The sequence below is a fragment of the Nicotiana tabacum genome, chromosome 6, assembly GCF_000715075.1.
Source record: "Nicotiana tabacum cultivar K326 chromosome 6, ASM71507v2, whole genome shotgun sequence".
In the NCBI taxonomy this organism is placed as follows: Eukaryota; Viridiplantae; Streptophyta; class Magnoliopsida; order Solanales; family Solanaceae; genus Nicotiana; species Nicotiana tabacum.
In genome coordinates, this window is record NC_134085.1 from 194,927,387 (window position 1) to 194,948,551 (window position 21,165).

Below are 21,165 nucleotides of genomic sequence, written 5' to 3' on the forward strand. Positions count from 1 at the left end.
GAGTACCCGGTAGCCTTAAGTGTCAATTGGCGACTGAATTTCAGACTTAGGCCTCCAACCAAACAGGGCATGTATTTTCTTGAAGAGATAAAACGCTGCAGAGAACATAAATAGAGCAAAGTTGCAGAGGAGAGAAGACTGATGAACGCCACCACACTCACGAAAATAGCCCAAACTCTCCCTTACTTCACCTCTCTATTTCACCCTTTTCGAGGTGCTCTTTGATATTAACACTCATCGTTAGTTTTCTTCCCTTTTCTTCTTATAATTATAAATTCTGTTTCCAGTTTTGCTTAGACATAACAAAGATTAAACTTTTTGGCTTCTTGTTCCTTCTTTTTTTGGCAGGGTGGAAAAGATTGGATTTTTTAAATTGTGGACAAGAAGTAGGAGGGATTTTAGTGTGAAAAACATGGCTTGAAATTTGGAGAAAAGTGATGGGAATGTGGAGACTAAGGTAGTTTCTGTGAGTCCTGCAACAGAAGATTGTGCCGAAGAGGCAATTAAAGCTATCAAAGCTGGAAAAGTTATAACTGTGCCCACTGATACATTATATGGTTTTGCTTGTGATGCTTGATATGCCTTTAATTTTGATGACATGTCACACACACTAGAGAAATGAACTGCCATAGAAATATATAGTTATGTAATATTTTGAGTATACTTTATACTAATACACTGTTAGTACTCTTGGGTTTTGGTCTATTTTGTATTGGATAAAGGAAATAGATTGGAGAGGAAAGAGTAGGCTTGAATTAATAAGTAGGCTTGTACAGTAAAACACCAAAATTCTGTTGCAAAGTATTCTAAATTTTCTTGTTGATATTTTTGCCTTTCGATTCAATGTAGTTCTAAACTGTGACATTTTAATGGAGTAAAGCTTTGATTTTTCTTAGACACTAGCAAATAGAAATTAGTTGAGAAGCTTACAGGGAAGATGTGAAATAGGCAAACATGATGTTTTGGTATACTAAAAAAGGGCACCCCGGTGCACTAAGCTCCTGCCATGCGCGGGGTTCGGGGAAGGGACGGACCACAAGGTTCTATTATACGCAGCCTTACCCTGCATTTCTACAAGAGGCTGTTTCCACGGGTCGAACTCGTGACCTCCTAGTCACATGGCAGCAACTTTACCAGTTACGCGAAGACTATCTTATTTGGGATTTGGCTTTGTTAGGTTAACATATTTATTACTACCCAAAAATGAGGTGAAGTTTCGGGGAAATTTTTTTGGAGGTTTCTTCACCGTGATAGTTAAACTATCACAACACGTGGTAAGCTAATTGAGCATAGGATGTCAACTTAATGAGGAATTATTCTTTTTTGACCCGGAATCAGTGTCATTTGTTTAGGTACTTGGGAAATTTGGCTTGTGAAAAGGACACTGTGTGCCTGAAGTGGGAACTAGATAAGTTAAAGGAATGATATCTGTAGTCACTCTCCATTCTTGCAGATTTTTCTTGATCTGCAGTTGTGCTATAAGGTTTGTATTCCCTGTTCCACACCATGTGAAGAAAGCTACTTTCTCATATTCTGTATCTCCTTCCACCTGTCTCCCTGGAAATGATAAAATCTAACTCAAAGAAAGAAGTACACCTAATAGATTAGACCTTAAGAAACCCAGCTTTCCTAGAGTATTGCAATAACATATTGACTGAACAGGAAGTTTCAAACATTTTTGTTGGAAGAACAAACAGAAAGACCACTCTTAGGAGCGGGGTAGTTAGTAATGCTTAATCATCCAACCCTCGTTCATTTCATTGTACAATGAAATAAGTAATATACATTTTCTTCTTTAGCCTCAAAGCTTTGTGGAGGAAAGGGAATGCCAAGAAACACCATTTTGGTGGAGATCGTTCCTGAAAAGAGTAAAGAATGAAGGAAGAAGTAATAATTTTGTGTTTGAGAAGCAAGTTGTTTCAGTATTTATCATATACGTTGTTATTATTTTCAGAATAAAGAGGGAATTGGGTTGAAATAGAATGTGGTTGATTTCTGGATTCTGATGGGGATAATCTTCGGAATCAGTTTAATGATACGTTGACGACATTTGAGGTACAGGAACAACAAGCGAATCGGTAAGGCAGCTGATGTAAAACTAATGGGCTCCCTCAACAGAGACGATCTAAAGAAAATGTGTAGCCATAACTTTCTTGAATGTATGTTATTCCTAGTTTATGAACAGGTCAAATAGTTGAACAAACAATCGAGAAAATTGTGGCCATTTATTGCCTAAGCAAGAAAGGCAATTATAAGAGAATCTATTGAACCACTTTTAGAAACTTATTGACCTCCTGGAATTACTTCATTGAAGTTCAGCAAATTATCATTGGGAACTTTGGCACCTAAAATAGAAAGTATTCGTGTTCACAACCTTATAAAGGTCAAAGCACTATGGATATTGGCTCGGGATCGAGTACCCCACAGCCTAGTGGTCAGTGAAGTGGGTGCAAACTTTGAAGACAAACATTCAAATTTTATCGGAGATAACAAAAACTAGGTGTTTTTCCTATCTGCCTAAGCCTTGGTAGACAAAGTTACCAGGGACGTATCTAGCCATATAGTGTCGGGTTCATCTGAACCCAGTATTCTTGATGTGGAGCGTAATTTATGTGTAAATATTCATTAATATTGCAACAAATAGTAGCAAGGTGGGTTGCTCTGATGGTAAGCACCCTCCACTTCCAACCAAGAGGTTGTGAGTTTGAGTCACTCCAAGAGCAAGGTAGGGAGTTCTTGGAGGGAAGTATGCCGATGGTCATTTGGAAATAGTCTCTCTACCCTAGGGTAGGGGTAAGGTCTGCGTACACACTACCCTCCCCAGACCCCACTTATAGGATTATACTAGGTTGTTCTTGTTGTTGTTGCAACAAATAGTAGATATGAACCCATAACTTTAAAAATATAATGGGTTAAATGCTAAAAAGCATAGAGATTGAACCCATAGGTAATTGGTATCCGATTGAATAGTCAAAGTGCGCCAAGCTGGGACACTTCCTGTTATCCCAAAAAAATGACATTGACTTCCGATGGGGTGGTGATATGAATATTGTCTTAGGTATTGAAGCTGCAATGGCTTCTTCTGTACCCATTCAGTTCTAAAATCTCCATCTTTATTAATTTGGTTGTCATGTTTCAACTAGCTGGGAAATTCCTTGCTTCTGCTGTTATTAGAGCATACTTTCTAAGCCAAACACTAAAATTGATAATATTTTGAGGGCTGTTGGTGGAAGCTTAAGAGCTCTTTTGGGTCTTTCAGATATGATTGATGACACTATAAATACACTAGTGATAGATATTGCTAGAATTGCCTCGCCAAAATTGTTGTTCCGATTGACGACATGTCTATCGATAATAGCAATTTGGAGCTTAAGCCACATGGAAGCACATAGTAACTGTAGTAAAGGCTAATAGCTTAAAGAACCATGAAATGTTAGGAAAATCTGATCTATTTGTGGTTGTATACATTCATCCACTTTTCAAGGTTAAGCAAAATCATTGAGAAGAACCTAAATCCCGTTTAGAATTAAAAGTTTGAGTTAATTACAGAACACAAAGAGACAAAATCTCTTATCTTGGAGGTCTTCATAATGACATTGGGCAAGACCAGCGAATGGGTGTCGCTAAGTTGCCTTTGAATGAGCTAGCAGCAGATCCTGGTACGGAAATTGAATTAAGATTACTCCCAAAACTTGATATGCTCAAAACCTGCAAGTGCTGATTAGTTCTGTGAACTAGAAAGGAATCTTTTGAACTTAGGTTGTTAAAAAACAGAAGATAATATACTTCCCATTGAAAAATTTATTAGGGCTCCACTTTGATTTAACTTTCAGAAAAAAGAAACATTTTTGTTGTTCACTGTTTATTCATTTGACCTAGAAATCAAGGAGACAATTTAATTTGTTGTTTATTTCTCTAAGTCATATTTATGGGAAGTCTGGTTTAATTTTATATGGTGCATTGATGTAGTTCTGCTGAGGTTGTGAATCGTATTTATGAGATCAAAGGACGTAAGCATACAAGTCCTCTTGCGATTTGTGTTGGCGATGTTCATGAGATACAACGTTACGCTGTGACAGATCATCTGCCTCGTGGCTTGCTTGACTGCCTACTTCCAGGACCTGTAACTGTGGTCTTAAGGCGATGTTAGTAGCTTATTGTATGTAATGTCCAACAAATGTGGCAGGGATGGGTATCCTTATTCAAGATCTGTTCGGATCACAAAGTTAAATATCTCAAATTAGTACTAATTTATTTTACATAGTAACTGTGTGTAACTTCTCACGTAAGACACTTGAATAAGGACAAAGAAGAGTCACTCCCCTAGGAAAAATCTGGCTATAATCTGGCTCTTATGAATCTTTTGTTTTAACGGCTTAATATGGATATTTTGCATGTGAGTCAAGTATCCTTGAGAAGTCATTAAACCACAGACTAGACAACATAGGGGTTCGACTTCCTGACTATAACTTCATCAGGAAAATTGCTCGTGGTTCTAGAAGTGCCCTTGCACTTACTAGCGCTAACCTCAGTGGACAACCTAGTAGCATAAACATCAAAGATTTTGAGAACCTTTGGGAGCATTGTGCATATGTCTATGATGACGAAATTCTTTCGGCTGGGCGAGCAGGATCAACTGTGGTGGATCTTACCAAGTTGGGAAAGTACAAGATTCTTAGACCTGGGAGGTAAGCTTCCATTTTCTAGGATTGGAACTGTTGTTGAGTTGAACTGATCATAACCTTCTGAGAAGGCTTCAAAGGAGTTGACTTTTAAATTAATGAAATTTACCAAAAAATACTTGGTGAGTAAGAAGGTGCATGATAATTTTCATATTGTTTGATAAATTAGTCATAGTTAATTCGCTTTCCCCAATAAATACAATAAGATCAAGAAATACAATATTTGTCATGCCTCCTTTTTTTTAATGCTTTCTAGTTATTGTTTTGTTGATTGTAGCTATGACTTCGCCCCTTTTTATTCTATTTGCAAATCATTTCTTGTTTGAGTGACAAAATAATATTTTATCCTTTTTTAGCATAGAGTCTTCACATGGAATATTAGCTATTGGATTTTTTTTGCCTTCTAGATTTCTATCTGGGGTAATGCTCTAAGTAATGTCCATGACTTGATCAACTGGTCTCTCTGCCCTTCCAGGGTAGGGGTAATGTAGCGTACATCCTATCCTCTCCAGACCCCACTTATAGAATTACACTAGGTTGTTGTTGTTGTTGTTGTGTACAACTACGACTGTATTGTCGAAAATTTTCTTGGTGTTTGACCATTGGGACGAGAAAGTCATAAGACTATTGTGCGTAATTTGATGAATTGCTAATCTTATGATAGTGCCAAGGAAGAGACTATTGCTATACTTGAAAGACACTCCTCACTGGAAGATGGAACTGGAGATTAGGAAGCTATTGTCAAGTTGAAGCTGTTCACCAGAATAGTAGGACTTGTGGCTGAGTTTTAAGCATGCCTCCTAAAAACATGACGCGATTGTTATCCCATTGTTGTCTTCAGAACACTTTCTTGCTTCTATTTGAAGTGCAAATCACTTGAGAAACACTGAGAAGCACGCATTTGTTCGCGTGTATATTTATTTGATTTTATCTTTGTTATGGAAGTTGCAATCACTTACTAAATAGCATCTGAAATGTGTGTACTATTTTCTATTTGGTAAATTAATGTAATGAGTAATCTAATCGACGTAAACATCATATTTGGAACTTCTTGACTTTTAAGATTCATAGTGTCTTGCATCTGACTAATGATGGCAAACGTTTTAGATGCACCTCAATTTATATTATTTTTCCTTTTCATATATCAAATGGTATAGTGTCACATCTCGTAGTATCAGTTGATTTTACTTACAGAATTTGGTGTAATGGACAGAGATAATAAAAAGAAAGAAAAGACAGACACAAATCAGAAAAAATTGTGGAACCACCAAAGGATGTGGTGCAGTGGACAGGACTGCTCTTCCTTTAACCAGAGGTCTCGGGATATAGTCGGGCTCCAATGCGGGTACCGAACAACGGGTGGAAAACCAAAAAAAAATTGTGTCAAACTGTGTACGACTTTAGACAAAATACTACGTACTTTTTTCATCTCATTTTATATAATATCGTTATCATTTGAGAAGTCAAATGATTTCTCTAGCTAGGACTTTTTTCAAACATTTTCCATATCTTTATTTATAAAAAAAATATGTTACTAACTCTTCTTGTACTTTTCTTATAGTTCTTGAGTAGGTAAATTTTAATCCAAAGAAAAGGCTAGACATTCAATTTCACAATGTAAATTAAATGTTTTGATCCTCATACTTAAAGTTGAAATTCTTTATATTATTTAGAGAGTGAAAATGAGAATTCTCTTTTGTCTTAACGAGAAAGTACAATTGGCCTTAAGGTAAAAAAAGGAAAAAAGTAAGTAAGAAAGAAAAACAATAATGAAGGAGCCAAAAAGGACTTAAGTGACACTTTTTTTAAAATTTTGAGGGTTTATTTCAAATAATATGAACATGCTGGGGTTTATGGCGCATTAAAAATTTTACCCCTTCAAAAACCCCACCATCGCCTCCATTAGAGAAGCTACTCTTAAACCCCAAACAAAGAAGAAGAAAAAGAAGGCTAAAGAGATATATTAAAGGATAAAAATATGAAGATAAAAGAGGTTCAATCGACCACTAAGAGCAGAGAATTGCCACTCATACTCACATTAAAGGACTTGGCCTTGAGGTAACTTCGTCTTTTTACGCCAACCTCCTCTCGTCTTTGTACACTTTTTATACATTTTTTTTACCATTTAAGCAATTTTTTTGAGTTTTTATTTGTCTATATTTTTTTTGGATTTTAACTTTTGGTGTTTAATTTGTGTAAAGCTTCAACCTTGTGCTGGTTCTAACCGCCTCCTATTTGTTTTACCGTTTAAGCAAACTTTTGGGTTAATGTATTTTTTTGGGGGTTTTGGGTTTTAGACCTTTGGTATTAAGTTTTTGTAAAGCTTCAATCTTTTGCTGGGTCTAACCAACCCACTGTTTGTCTCAGTCTACTCTTTGTACCCTTTTTATCTTTTAGATAAATTTTTGGGTTAATATTTTTTTAGGTTTTAGGGTTTTTGGCCTTTGGTATTACTTTTTTGTAGAGATGATATGTTATTGTTGGTTCTTTAGTTACCAAGAGATTTCTTGCATTTGATATTTAATTCTTATGTATGTTTATACTGAAATTGCCAACATATGGTTGCTTTAATGTGACTACATTGTATTATATTGTAGCCCAATGGGATGAAAATACCACTGACAGCTGGATTTTTGGGTCAGGCAGCAGATAGAGAAGCTGCAGGGCTTGTGGTTGATATGATATGCCAAAAGAAGATGGCGGGTCGGGCTTTACTACTTGCTGGCCCGCCTAGTACGGGGAAGACAACTCGTGCTCTTGGTATATCACAAGAACTTGGAAGCAAGGTGCATTCTTTTTACTCTTTTTGGTTATGGATTTAATGCTTCTATTTTATAATATTTATAATGTTTTGAGATTTATTTACCAGTATTAGAATGAAATGAGATTAAGCAGAGTGGAATTCATATAAAGGATTCAATGATTCAAAATAGCCGAGCCCAAATGATTTAGGGTTGAGGGTAGTTGATTGATTGAATATTGATAATGTTTGAGTTGATTGGGCATTTTAAATCTTCTTCGTTTGTTATGAAAATATACTTTTATTAGGATTGGCAATCCAAAATATAGCTTGTATGTGATCGGTGGCTCGACTTCGATGTTGCAGGTTCCATTTTGCCCGATGGTTGGATCTGAAGTGTATTCATCAGAAGTGAAGAAAACTGAGGTTTTAATGGAAAATTTTTGCCGAGCTATTGGTCTTCGCATCAAGGAAAATAAGGAAGTTTATGACGGAGAGGCAAGTCAATACTTCATCCCATTTCTCGTTTCATTTGGGTTCGATCCTTGACGCAGTAATTCTGCGATGTTGATGCATTGTGAAGTTGATCTCATTTTTAAATAATTCTTAATGTAGGTGACCGAACTATCTCCAGAAGAGAGTGAGATCATGACAGGTGGTTATGGTAAAAGTATTTGCCATGTTATAATTGGGTTGAAAACTATCAAAGGTACCAAACAATTGAAGCTTGACCCCACAATATATGATGCCTTAATTAAAGAGAAGGTAAGCCAGTGAAGTATCAATTTGTTAATACGTTCAATAAATAGGATAATGATGAAATTTATTTTAACATCCAAAATTTGAATCTAGATTGAAGCATATTTTCTCTTGAGTAAATTCATTAACTTTCATGTCATTCTTATTGAATCATGCTCTCAGAAGGCATTGCGAGAATTATATTTGTCTTTAATTTACTTCTATTTCATATACACTTATTTTTCAAAGGAGCCTAATCTTCTCTGTTGATAACTCCTGTCTCCACGATATATGTGCAGGTAGTTGTTGGTGATGTCATTTACATTAAATCAAACAGTGGAGCGGTTAAAAGAGTGGGCAGAAGTAATGCTTTTTCCACAGAATTTGAGTGGCCGCACGCCATTTTGTGCGGTCCGCACTGAGGTCCGCACACCATTTAGTGCAGTCCGCACTCCCCTCTGTGGTATGCATATTTTTGGTGCGGTCCGCACTCCCAAAAGTGCCAGACCCATCTCAGAGTTCCGAAATGCCCGGACTCGCTCGAAATTCACCACGAAACACATACGAGGCCCCCGGAACCTCAACCAAATGTACCAACACATCCCATAACATCATCAAAATTTAGTCGAGCCTTCGAATTACTCCAACCCGATCCCATTTCATGTATCTTGTTGCAGGCGTGCAACCCACTCCCATTTCATATATCTTGTTGCAGGCGTGCAACCCGCTCCCATTTCATATATCTCGTTGCAGGCGTGAAACCCGATCCCATTTCATATATCTTATTGCAGGCGTCCATTTCATATATCTTATTGCAGGCGTGCAACCCGCTCTCATTTCATATATCTCTTTGCAGGTGTGCAACCTGATTCCATTTCATATATCTTGTTGCAGGCATTCAACCTGCTCCCATTTCATACATCTTGTTGCAAGCGTGCAACCTGCTCCCATTTACAAATCATCATCAATTATAAAAGAATCTCGGCAAGGGAATAATAAGGAAACAACAATATCCCAGCAAGGGAGTCAACAACAAGAATAAACACGTCCCAGCAAGAGAACCAACAGTAAGAATTAAATATGTCCCATCAAGAGAATCAGTTATAACCAAACTTGTACCAACAATTAACTTCACAATAAAACCTCAACTACACAACAAGACATAATAAGCACATGATAACTACACCGGCAACCACAACAATTGGACATGTAACCTATTTGCACGAAGTCATAGAAGAACTCACAACCAAGAAGTATCAAAACAATAAGGAAGGCAATCACTTCAATTAAAGCAATTTAGGATCAATGTAACACGTAAGAATTAGAGGAAAGCTAACAACATCATATGGAGTATATAGAGGCAATTTAAGCAACTAGGAAACCCAATCATAACAGGATACTTTCCACATAAGGACCTAAGAATCTTAAAGGGCAATTCTTCCATAGATAAGACCGAGCACACGCTTGTCACCTCGCATGCACGGATTACAATTAGCATAGAGGACTCAAATCCTAAGGGATAGTCCCCCACACAAGGTTAGGCAAGATACTTACGTCAATCCAGCCAATTCAATACTCAATTTAGCTTTTCCTCTTTCCAGTTCATCAATGCTCGACTCAATCTAGCCAAAACAACTTGAATACATCTAACAATGCAAGAGAAAATAATTCCAATTAACAAAGTTATGATTCTTATACAATTTGCGAAAAGTCAACAAAAGTCAACTCCCCGGGCCCGAACCTCGAAACCTGATAAAATTTACAAAAACCGAATACCCATTCCGATACGAGTTCACCTATACAAAAATTATCCAATTCCGATACCATTTGGTCTTTCAAATCATCATTTTACATTTTTGAAAGATTTCACAATTATTTTTCCCAAATCACGAATCAAATGATGAATTCAATGATAGATTCATGTATTCTAGCCAAATCCGAGTTAGAATCACTTACCCCGATAAATTTCTTGAAAAACCTTCGAAAATCACCAAAATCCGAGCTCTCTAGGTCAAAATATGAAATAAAACCCTAAACCTCATATTTATAGTGCACCTCCCAGATTCCACAACTTTCGTTTTTGAATCATCCCCAAATCCCTTGTAGATCAAAAGATATGAGCTTCCGAAGTCTGATCAGCGATCCTGCAAACCATTTTTGGTGTACGGCCGCACGCCATTTTGTGCGGTCCGCACTGAGGTCCGCACACCATTTAGTGCAGTCAGCACTCCCCTCTGTGGTATGCATATTTTTGGTGCGGTCTGCACTCCCAAAAGTGCCAGACCCATCTCAGAGTTCCGAAATGCCCGGACTCGCTCGAAATTCACCACGAAACACATACGAGGCCCCCGGAACCTCAACCAAATGTACCAACACATCCCATAACATCATCAAAATTTAGTCGAGCCTTCGAATTACTCCAAACACCAAATCCACCTCGGGTTCAAGCCTAAGGACTTAGACACTTTCAAATTCCACAAATAACGCCGAAATCTATCAAATCAAGTCCGATTGACCCCAAATTTTGCGCATAAATGACATAATGAAGCTATTCCAACTTCTTGAGTTGGATTTTGATCGCGATATCAAAAAGTCAACCCCTCTGTCAAACATCCAAACTGCGACTTCTCGTTTTCGCCATTTCAAGCCTAATTAAACAACAAACTTCCAAATAATATTTCAGGCATGCTCCTAAATCCAAAATCACCATACGGAGCTATTGGAATCATCAAAAATCTATTGCGGATTCGTTTACTCATATTTCTCCTACCGGTCAATTTAATTCAACTTAAACTCTCTTCTTGGAGATTAAGTATCTCAATTCCTTTCAAAAACTTTTCCGAACCCGAACCAATTTCCCCAGCAAGTTACATAAGAACCGTGAAGCATGAATTTAGCAATATGTGGGGAGACGAGGTTGTACTTATTCAAAACGACCAATCGGGTCGTTACATTCTCCACCTCTTAAACAAACGTTCATCCTCGAACGTACTAAGATTGTTCTGAGGTTTCAAATTTGATGTTTCTACTTTTACACATATACTCATGGTTGATCCCATATTACCGCATTCGTAATAAGTCCGACAACACCATTTCAATTGAGATTATTTCCTTTATCTATATTTGCAAACTTTAAGACCAAATTTCTTACACTCCAGTCATTTTCATAAAGGTCCGATCTTCACATCAACACATGATATTAATCTCGATTGGCTATAGCAACTTGTGCCTTTGCACCCCTCGAATCCGGAGTGTTACATTATCCCCACACTTAGGGTCATTTGTTCTCAAATAATAAGTAGAGTCCGTCCTCAAACACATAATGTAACTTATCTCTTTCTTTGCACAACTCAATGTCCTAAATCTTTCTAACTACCAAATCAGAAATTTCTACAGAGTCTCCCATGTAATTAGGCCTATCCACCTGTCAGAGTAACGCCAAGACAACTTCTAACAACACATACACAACTCAACAATATTCCACAATGTATATATCAATAATACTAATCTCCGCATTACAAGTACAATATTATCATAATGATATCTGGACATGAAACACATCATATGCATGACCTTAATCACATCTTTGGTTTTAATAGTTGTACATAATCGATTACAAAATCACCAATTAACCTCATGTCAAAAAAAAATCTTCTTTCAAACTTCCATTTACTAACAACGAGGTATGAAGACCTCATAATAACTTACCCAAATTAATGAGTCACAACGCCACCTTGGCACTCATCTTGTAGGCTAAAACTCAATAATTACATTACAATTTGATAAATTATGTACAGGGATATTCATACAAGAATTTTCAAATAAGCCTCATAGGCATGACTCTCTATAAGTACTAAGGTATAAATTTTAATTTCGTAAAAGGAGAATTTGAACACATAAACTTTTACCACCAGGACCTCGTCATTATATAACATCCACCACAGCTTGTAACCCAGTTTAAATATTTCATATCATATAAAAATATGAGGATCTCGTCCTTAACTCTGAATCACAAGTATTTTGCACATTTTGCTAACTAAAATTTTCCATTTCCTTTCTTCCTTCTTTCAAATAATTTCCGTTAAAAAAAATCATAACATACAATGATCCCTCATACCGGTAGGGCATATAATTTACAACTGAAATCAATTATTTAGAAATTACATCAAATTCATCGAATTGATTAACAAAAGTCACTTTTAGCCTCACAACTATTTTTAGTGACCAACACATAATGGTAGACATAGCTATCTCCATATAATCTCCCAATAGAAGTATCCATATAAGAAATTTTAAGATTACAAAACTTACTCATGATTGGAGCATATTAGGAGGACTTGCCTCGATACTCATAACCGAATCAAGTTAAGAAAATTGTTCCTTTATGATAACTCGAGTTTGTACTTGTAACGATTCCATCTAGTGTAGCGATCTCAGTTATACCATAGCAAATATATCAAAGGGGTCGAGCCTCTACCTCTTAGGCGCCATCTACCCGCTTTTCCTCCACCCCAAATTGGTAGTGTAAGTAGAGTAGTAACTGTAATGGAGTACGTGGCACATGTGCTCTGATGGAACAGATTTCTCCCGAGTCTAGGACAATTTCTCAGGATGTTCCTACTATCACCATATTCATAACAACCCATCCGCAGTTCGACTACTCATACTGAGTCCGTACCGGATAACTTAAATAACCATTGCAGGAAATTCCATGCCACTGGTACATTAAAAGATGACTGCCCCACGCGAGTGTTGTGATTAACTTAAGCACTACGAGTATACTGAATATGTTTCCATGACCCCGCTGATACTGAAATGTAGAATTATTAAGGACGCGGGAATATCTCAAGTCTCATCATCATCCCATTCAAATCTCAGCTCTTGATCATATACAAGTTTTGGAAAACCTTACAATTCCATATAAATACATTTCAGGCCCAAATTGGTATAACACATGACCCCGCAATTTGATCGTTGATAGTGGACTCCCCTCACTTGGCATGAAGCCATAAGTCACAACATCCGATAATCCACAATGTTAACCTTCACAGCTCATATAAGTCAACTAGATGCCAGGGCCCATTGCACCCATACATGATTCACTAGGTGATCTCTCAATACTTACGCATCTTCAATCTTGGCAACACGTGGTAACAATGATTGAGCAATCATGGCTCCCTTATAACCCCTTTGTGGTACCACTGATCGTTGGCGCATAGTTATAACAATGATTGAATATTGGTAATGTTTGAGTTGATTGAGCATTGTAAATCTTCTTTGTTTGTTATGAAAATTTACTTTTATTAGGATTGGCAATCCAAAATATAGCTTGTCTGTGATCGGTAGCATCGACTTCAATGTTGCAGGTTCCATTTTGCCCGATGGTTGGATCTGAAGTGTATTCATCAGAAGTGAAGAAAACTGAGGTATTAATGGAAAATTTTCGTCGAGTTATTGGTCTTCGTATCAAGGAAAATAAAGAAGTTTATGAAGGAGAGGCAAGTCGATACTCGATGCCATTTCTCATTTCATTTGTGTCTGGTCCTTGACACAATAATTCTGCGATGTTGATGCGTTGTGAAGTTGATCTCATTTTTAAACAATTCTTAATATAGGTGACTGAACTATCTCCAGAAGAGAGTGAGAGCATGACATGTGGATATGGTAAAAGTATTAGCCATGTTATAATTGGGAAGAAAACTGTCAAAGGTACCAAACAATTGAAGCTTGACCCCACAATATATGATGCCTTAATTAAAGAGAAGGTAAGCCAATGAAGTATCAATTTGTTAATATGTTCAATAAATTGGATAATGATGAAATTTATTTTAACATCCAACATTTAAATCTATATTGAAATATATTTTCTCTTGAGTAAATTCATTAACTTTCATGTCATTCTTATTGAATCATGTTCTCAAAAGGCATTGCAAGAATTATATTTGTCTTTAATTTACTTCTATCCCATATACATTTATTTTGCAAGGGAGCCTAATCTTCTCTGTTGATATCTCCTGTCTCCACGATATATGTGTAGGTAGCTGTTGGTGATGTCATTTACATTGAATCAAATAGTGGAGCGATTAAAAAAGTGGGCATAAGTGATGCTTTTGCCACAGAATTTGATCTTGACGCAGAGGAGTATGTTCCACTTCCTAAAGGAGAGGTTCACAAAAAGAAGGAGATAGTCCAGGTTTGTCTTATTTCCCATGCAGTTGCATTTCTTATTTTGCTATGGCGCAAATAAAAGATTACCCTAGCATTGTATGCATGTAGCTGATTTCTGTGCTTCTTTTCCACATGGTCAATATTTTCTATAGCCTAGCTATGGAATACCAAAGATCATAGTTTGTCTTAACAAACTCACTTGAACACTTGAAGGGTGTATGAAATTCTGTATATCATTTGGAGGAGTGAGGAAACAGATCCCTTAGATAGATAATGGATTCCTAATACGCCCACGAAGGTGTGCTTTTTTGCATGGCTAGTGGCAAGGAGAGTGATTTTGACTGCTGAGAATCTGCAAATGAGGGTAATTACACTTGTTAGTTGGTGCTATATGTATAAAAGCTCAGGGAAAGAAGTTGATCATCTTTTGTTGCATTGCCCTATGTCCTCAGCTTTGTGGAGGACGATCCTAAATCTTTTTGGTGTTCAATGGGTGATGCCAAGCACTGTAAAGGAAATGCTATATAGTTGGGCCGGTTTTTGTAGAAGAAGAAAGCAAAAGACTTGGAAGTTCGCCCCGTTATCTCTCATGTGGATAGTTTGGGGGGAGAGAAATAGGAGAGCTTTTGAGGAGATTGAGTCTCCTTTTTCACATCTTAAGAATAGTCTTTTATCGTTGATCGCTTTTTGGTGCACTCATATAGCCCTCATTCGTATAGAAGATTGGACGTCTTTTGTAGAGAATCATGTTCTGATGTAAATTCACTACTTTTTGGTATACTTCTTATATACGGGAGTTCTCTCCCTTTTGATTAATACAATTTACTTTATCAAAAAACAACCTCTCTACCCTAGCATAAGGGTAAGGTCTGCGTACACACTACCATCCCCAGACCACATTTATGGGATTATACTGGGTTGTTGTTGTTGTTGCAACAAATAGTAGATATGAACCTCTAACTTTAAAAATATAATAGGTTCAATGGTAAAAATCTTAGAGATTGATCCCATAGGTAGATGGTATTCGGTTGAATAGTCAAAGTGTGCTATGCTGGGACACCTCATGTTATCCCAAATAAAGGACATTGACCTCCGATAGGTTGGTGATCTGAATATTGTCTTAGGTATTGAAGCTGCAATGGCTGCTTCTGTACCCATTCAACTCTAAAATCTTCAACTTTCCTTGCTTTTGTTGTTATTATAGCATACTTTCTAAGCCAAACACTAAAATTGATAATATTTTGAGGGTTGTTGGTGGAAGTTTAAGAGTTCTTTTTAGACTTTCAGATATGATTGATGACACGATAAATACACTAGTGATAGATATTGCAAGAATGGCCCCGCCAAAATTGTTGGTCTGATTGACGACATGTCTATCGATAATAGCAATTTGGAGCTTAAGCCACAGGGAAGCACATAGTAATTGTAGTAAAGGATAATGGCTTAAAGAACCATGAAATATTAGGAAAATCTGATCTATTTGTGGTTGTATACATTCATCCACTTTTCAAGGTTAACCAAAATCATTGAGAAGAACCTAAATCCCGTTTAGAATCAGAAGTTTGAGTTAATTACAGAACACAAAGAGACCCAATCTCTCATCTTGGAGGTCTTCATAATGACATTGGCAAAACCAGTGAATGGGTGTCGCTAAGTTGCCTTTGAATGAGCTAGCAGCAGAGCCTGGTACGAAAATTGAATTAAGATTACTGCCAAAACTTGATATGCTCAAAACCTGCAAGTGCTGATTAGTTTTGTGAACTAGAGAGGAATCTTTTGAACCTAGGTTGTTAGAAAACAAAAGATAATATACTCCCCATTGAAAAATTTATTAGGGCTCCAGATTGATTTAACTTTCAGAAAAAAGAAACATTCTTGTCGTTCACTGTTTATTCATTTGACCTAGCAATTAAGGAGACAATTTTATTTGTTTTTTATTTCTCTAAGTCATATTTATGGGAAGTCTGGTTTAATTTTATATGGTGCATTGATGTAGTTCTGCTGAGGCAATGAATCGTATTTATGAGATCAAAGGACGTAAGCATACAAGTCCTCTGGCGATTTGTGTTGGTGATGTTCATGATATACAACGTTACGCTATGACAGATCATCTGCCTCGTGGCTTGCTTGACTGCCTACTTCCAGGACCTGTAACTGTGGTCTTAAGGCGAGGTTAGTAGCTTATTGTATGTTATGTCCAACAAATGTGGCAGGGATGGGTATCCTTATTCAAGATCTGTTCGGATCACAAAGTTAAATATCTCAAATTAGTATTACTTTATTTTACATAATAACTGTATGTAACTTTTCAAGTAAGACACTTGAATAAGGACCAGGAAGAGTCACTCCCCTAGGCAAAATCTGGCTAATGTTAAGTAGTTTTGGAAGCTTTTATCTTTCTCTTATGAATCTTCTGTTTTAACGGCTTAATATGGATATTTTGCAGGTGAGTCAAGTATACTTGAGAAGTTATTAAACCCCAGACTAGAGAGCATAGGGGTTCGAGTTCCTGACTATAACTTCATCAGGGAAATTGCATGTGGTTCTAGAAGTGCCCTTGCACTTACTAGCGCTAACCTCAATGGACAACCCAGTAGCATAAACATCAAAGATTTTGACAACCTTTGGGAGCATTGTGCAAATGTCTATGATGGCAGAATTCTTCCGACTGGGCGAGCAGGATCAACTGTGGTGGATCTTACCAAGTTGGGAAAGTACAAGATTCTTAGACTTGGGAGGTAAGCTTCCATTATCTAGGATTGGATCTGTTGTCGAGTTGAACTAATCATAACCTTTTGAGAAGGCTTCAAAGGAGTTGACTTTTAAATTAATGAAATTTACCAGAAAATACTTGATGAGTAAGAAGGTGCATGATAATTTTTATATTGTTTGCTAAATTAGTCATAGTCAATTCCCTTTCCCCAATAAATACAATAAGATTAAGAAATACAATATTTGTCATGCCTCCTTTTTTAATGCTTTCTAGTTCTTGTTTTGTTGGTTGTAGCTATGACTTCGCCCCTTTTTATTCTATTTGCAAATCATTTCTTGTTTGAGGGACAAAATAATATTTTATCCTTTTTTAGTACAGAGTCTTCACATGGAATATTAGCTATTGGATTTTTTTTGCCTTCTAGATTTCTATCTGGGGTAATGCTCTAAATAATGTCCATAACATGATCAACCGGTCTCTCTGCCCTTCCAGGGTAGGGGTAAGGCAGCGTACATCCTATCCTCTCCAGACCCCACTTGTGGGATTACAATGGGTTGTTGTTGTTGTGTACAACTACGACTGTATTGTCGAATGTTTTCTTGGTGTTTGACCATTGGGACGAGAAAGTCATAAGACTGTTGTGCGTAATTTGATGAATTGATAATCTTATGACAGTGCCAAGGAAGAAACTATTGCTATACTTGAAAGACACTCCTCACTGGAAGATGGAACTGGAGATTAGGAAGCTATTGTCAAGTTGAAGCTGTTCACCAGAATAGTAGGACTTGTGGCTGAGTTTTAAGCATGCCTCCTAAAAACATGACGCGATTGTTCTCCCATTGTTGTCTTCAGAACACTTTCTTGCTTCTATTTGAAGTGCAAATCACCTGAGAAACACTGAGAAGCACGCATTTGTTCGCGTGTATATTTATTTGATTTTATCTTTGTTATGGAAGTTGCAATCACTTACTAAATAGAATCCGAAATGTGTGTACTATTTTCTATTTGGTAACTTAATGTAATGAATAATCTAATTGACGTAAATGTCATATTTGGAACTTCTTATCTTTTAAGATTCATAGTGTCTTGCATCTGACTAATGATGGCAAACGTTTTAGATGCACCTCAATTTATATTATCTTTCCTTTTCATATATCAACAGGTATAGTGTCACATCTTGGAGTATCAGTTGCTTTTACTTACAAAATTTGGTGTAATGGAGAGAGAGAATAAAAAGAAAGAAAAAGAGAAAGAAAAGATAGACACAAATCAGAAGAAATTGTGGAAACACCAAAGGATGTGGTGCAGTGGACGGGATTGCTCTTACTTTAACCAAAGGTCTCGGGTTCGAGCTCTGGGTATGGAAAAATACTTGGTAGGGAACGCTTCCCCCGAATGGGGCCTTACACGGCGCGAATCCGGATATAGTCGGGCTCCAATGCGGGTACCGGACACCGAGTGGGAAGCCAAAAAAACAAAAGATGAAAAAATGGTGTCAAACTGTGTACGACTTTGTCAATTGAAGAAGGTCATATTAGACAAAATACTACGTACTTTTTTTATCTTATTTTATGTAATATCATTATCATTTGAGAAGTCAAATGCGTTTTCTAGCTAGGACTTTTTTCAAACATTTTCCATATCTTTAATTATAAAAAGATATGTTACTAACTCTTCTTGTGCTTTTCTTGTAGTTCTTGAATAGGTAAATTTTAATCCAAAGAAATGGCTAGACATTCAATTTCACAATGTAAATTAGATGTTTTGATCCTCATACTTAAAAGTTGAAATGCTTTATATTATTTAGAGAGTGAAGATGAGAATTCTCTTTTGTCTTAACGAGAAAGTACAATTGGCCTTAAGGTAAAAAAGGAAAAAAGTAAGTAAGAAAGAAAAACAATAATGGAGGAGCCAAAAAGGACTTAAGTGACACTTTTTTAAAATTTTGAGGGTTTATTTCAAATAATATGAACATGCTAGGGTTTATGGCGCATTAAAAATTTTACCCCTTCAAAAACCCCACCATCGCCTCCATTAGAGAAGCTACTCTTAAACCCCAAACAAAGAAGAAGAAAAGAAGGCTAAAGAGATATATTAAAGAAGAAAAATAAGAAGATAGAAGAGGTTCAATCGACCACTAAGAAGCACAGAATCGCCACTCATACTCACATTAAAGACCTTGGACTTGAGGTAACTTCGTCTTTTTACACCAACCTCCTCTTGTCTTTGTACACTGTTTATACCCTTTTTTACCATTTAAGCAATTTTTTTGAGTTAATTATTTGTCTATGTTTTTTTGGATTTTAACTTTTGGTGTTTAATTTGTGTAAAGCTTCAACCTTGTGCTGGTTCTAACCGCCCCTATTTGTTTTACCATTTAAGCAAACTTTTGGGTTAATGTATTTTTTTGGGGTTTTGGGTTTTAGACCTTTGGTATTAAGTTTGTGTAAAGCTTCAATCTTTTGCTAGGTCTAACCAACCCCCTGTTTGTCTCAGTCTACTCTTTTTACCCTTTTTATCTTTTAGACAAATTTTTGGGTTGATATTTTTTTAGGTTTTAGGGTTTTTGGCCTTTTGTATTACTTTTTTGTAGATCTCGTATGTTATTTCAAGATCTTTAGTTACTAAGAGGTTTCTTGAATTTGATGTTTAATTCTTATGTATGTTTATACTGAATTTGCCAACATATGGTTGCTTGAATGCGACTACATTGTATTATATTGTAGCCCAATGAGATGTCAATACCACTGGCAGCTGGATTTGTGGGTCATGCAGCGGCTAGAGAAGTTGCAGGGCTTGTGGTTGATATGATACGCAAAAAGAAGATGGTGGGCTTTACTGCTTGCTGGTCTGCCTGGTACGGGGGAAGACAGCTCTTGCTCTTGGTATATCACAAGAACTTGGAAGCAAAGTGCATTCTTTTTACTCTTTTTGGTTATGGATTTAATGCTTCTCTTTTATCATATTTATAATGTTTTGAGCTTTATTTACCAGTATTGAAATGAAATGGGATCAAGCAGAGTGGAATTCTTATAAAGGATTCAATGATTCAAAATAGTCGAGCCCAAATGATTTAGGGTTGAGGGTAGTTGATTGATTGAATATTGGTAATGTTTGAGTTGATTGAGCATTGTAAATCTTCTTTGTTTGTTATGAAAATTTACTTTTATTAGGATTGGCAATCCAAAATATAGCTTGTCTGTGATCGGTAGCATCGACTTCAATGTTGCAGGTTCCATTTTGCCCGATGGTTGGATCTGAAGTGTATTCATCAGAAGTGAAGAAAACTGAGGTTTTAATGGAAAATTTTTGTCGAGCTATTGGTCTTCGTATCAAGGAAAATAAGGAAGTTTATGAAGGAGAGGCAAGTCGATACTCCATACCATTTCTCGTATCATTTGTGTCCAGTCCTTGACACAGTAATTCTGCGATGTTGATGCGTTGTGAAGTTGATCTCATTTTTAAACAATTCTTAATGTAGGTGACTGAACTATCTCCAGAAGAGAGTGAGAGCATGACAGGTGGATATGGTAAAAGTATTAGCCATGTTATAATTGGGTTGAAAACCTTCAAAGGTACCAAATAATTGAAGCTTGACCCCACAATATATGATGCCTTAATTAAAGAGAAGGTAAGCCAGTGAAGTATCAATTTGTTAATATGTTCAATAAATAGGATAATGATGAAATTTATTTTAACATTCAACATTTGAATCTAGATTGAAGCATATTTTTTCTTGAGTAAATTCATTAACTTTTATGTCATTCTTATTGAATCATGTTCTCAGAAGGCATTGCGAGAATTATATTTGTCTTTAATTTACTTCTGTCCCATATACGCTTATTTTGCAAGGAAGCCTAATCTTCTCTGTTGATATCTCATGTCTCCACGATATATGAGCAGGTAATTGTTGGTGATGTCATTTACATTGAATAAAACAGTGGAGCGGTTAAAAGAGTGGGCAAAAGTGATGCTTTTGCCATAGAATTTGATCTTGAGGCAGAGGAGTATGTTCCACTTCCTAAAGGAGAGGTTCACAAAAAGAAGGAGATAGTCCATATTTGTCTCATTTCCCATGCAATCGCATTTCTTATTTTACTATGGCGCAAATAGAAGATTACCCT

General features: G+C 36.6%; 1 protein-coding gene and 4 pseudogenes across 1 annotated transcript; all 5 read left to right on the forward strand.

Moving 5' to 3' along the window:
- Positions 1 to 352: 352 nt before the first annotated feature.
- Positions 353 to 5,413, forward strand: LOC107761827 (uncharacterized; annotated as a pseudogene).
- Positions 2,006 to 3,721, forward strand: LOC142181492 (calcium-dependent lipid-binding protein-like; annotated as a pseudogene).
- Positions 5,414 to 6,660: 1,247 nt separating the features above from the next.
- Positions 6,661 to 15,496, forward strand: LOC107761826 (ruvB-like protein 1; annotated as a pseudogene).
- A 472-nt stretch (positions 15,497 to 15,968) lies between these two features.
- Positions 15,969 to 17,783, forward strand: LOC142182262 (uncharacterized). Its single transcript, XM_075256427.1, has 4 exons — positions 15,969 to 16,069; positions 16,325 to 16,500; positions 16,775 to 17,066; positions 17,717 to 17,783. The coding sequence occupies exons 1-4, from the start codon at positions 15,969 to 15,971 to the stop codon at positions 17,781 to 17,783; spliced, it is 636 nt and encodes a 211-aa protein (XP_075112528.1).
- A 360-nt stretch (positions 17,784 to 18,143) lies between these two features.
- Positions 18,144 to 21,154, forward strand: LOC107761825 (ruvB-like protein 1; annotated as a pseudogene).
- Positions 21,155 to 21,165: the final 11 nt, after the last annotated feature.

Bases quoted from the DNA above. Each gene is read 5' to 3' on its own strand.
- LOC142182262 (XM_075256427.1), top strand. From the start codon at position 15,969: ATGGGTGTCGCTAAGTTGCCTTTGAATGAGCTAGCAGCAGAGCCTGGT. The intron at 16,070-16,324 runs GTGCTGATTAGT...GCATTGATGTAG, and splicing joins GATATGCTCAAAACCTGCAA to TTCTGCTGAGGCAATGAATC. The intron at 16,501-16,774 runs GTTAGTAGCTTA...GATATTTTGCAG, and splicing joins AACTGTGGTCTTAAGGCGAG to GTGAGTCAAGTATACTTGAG.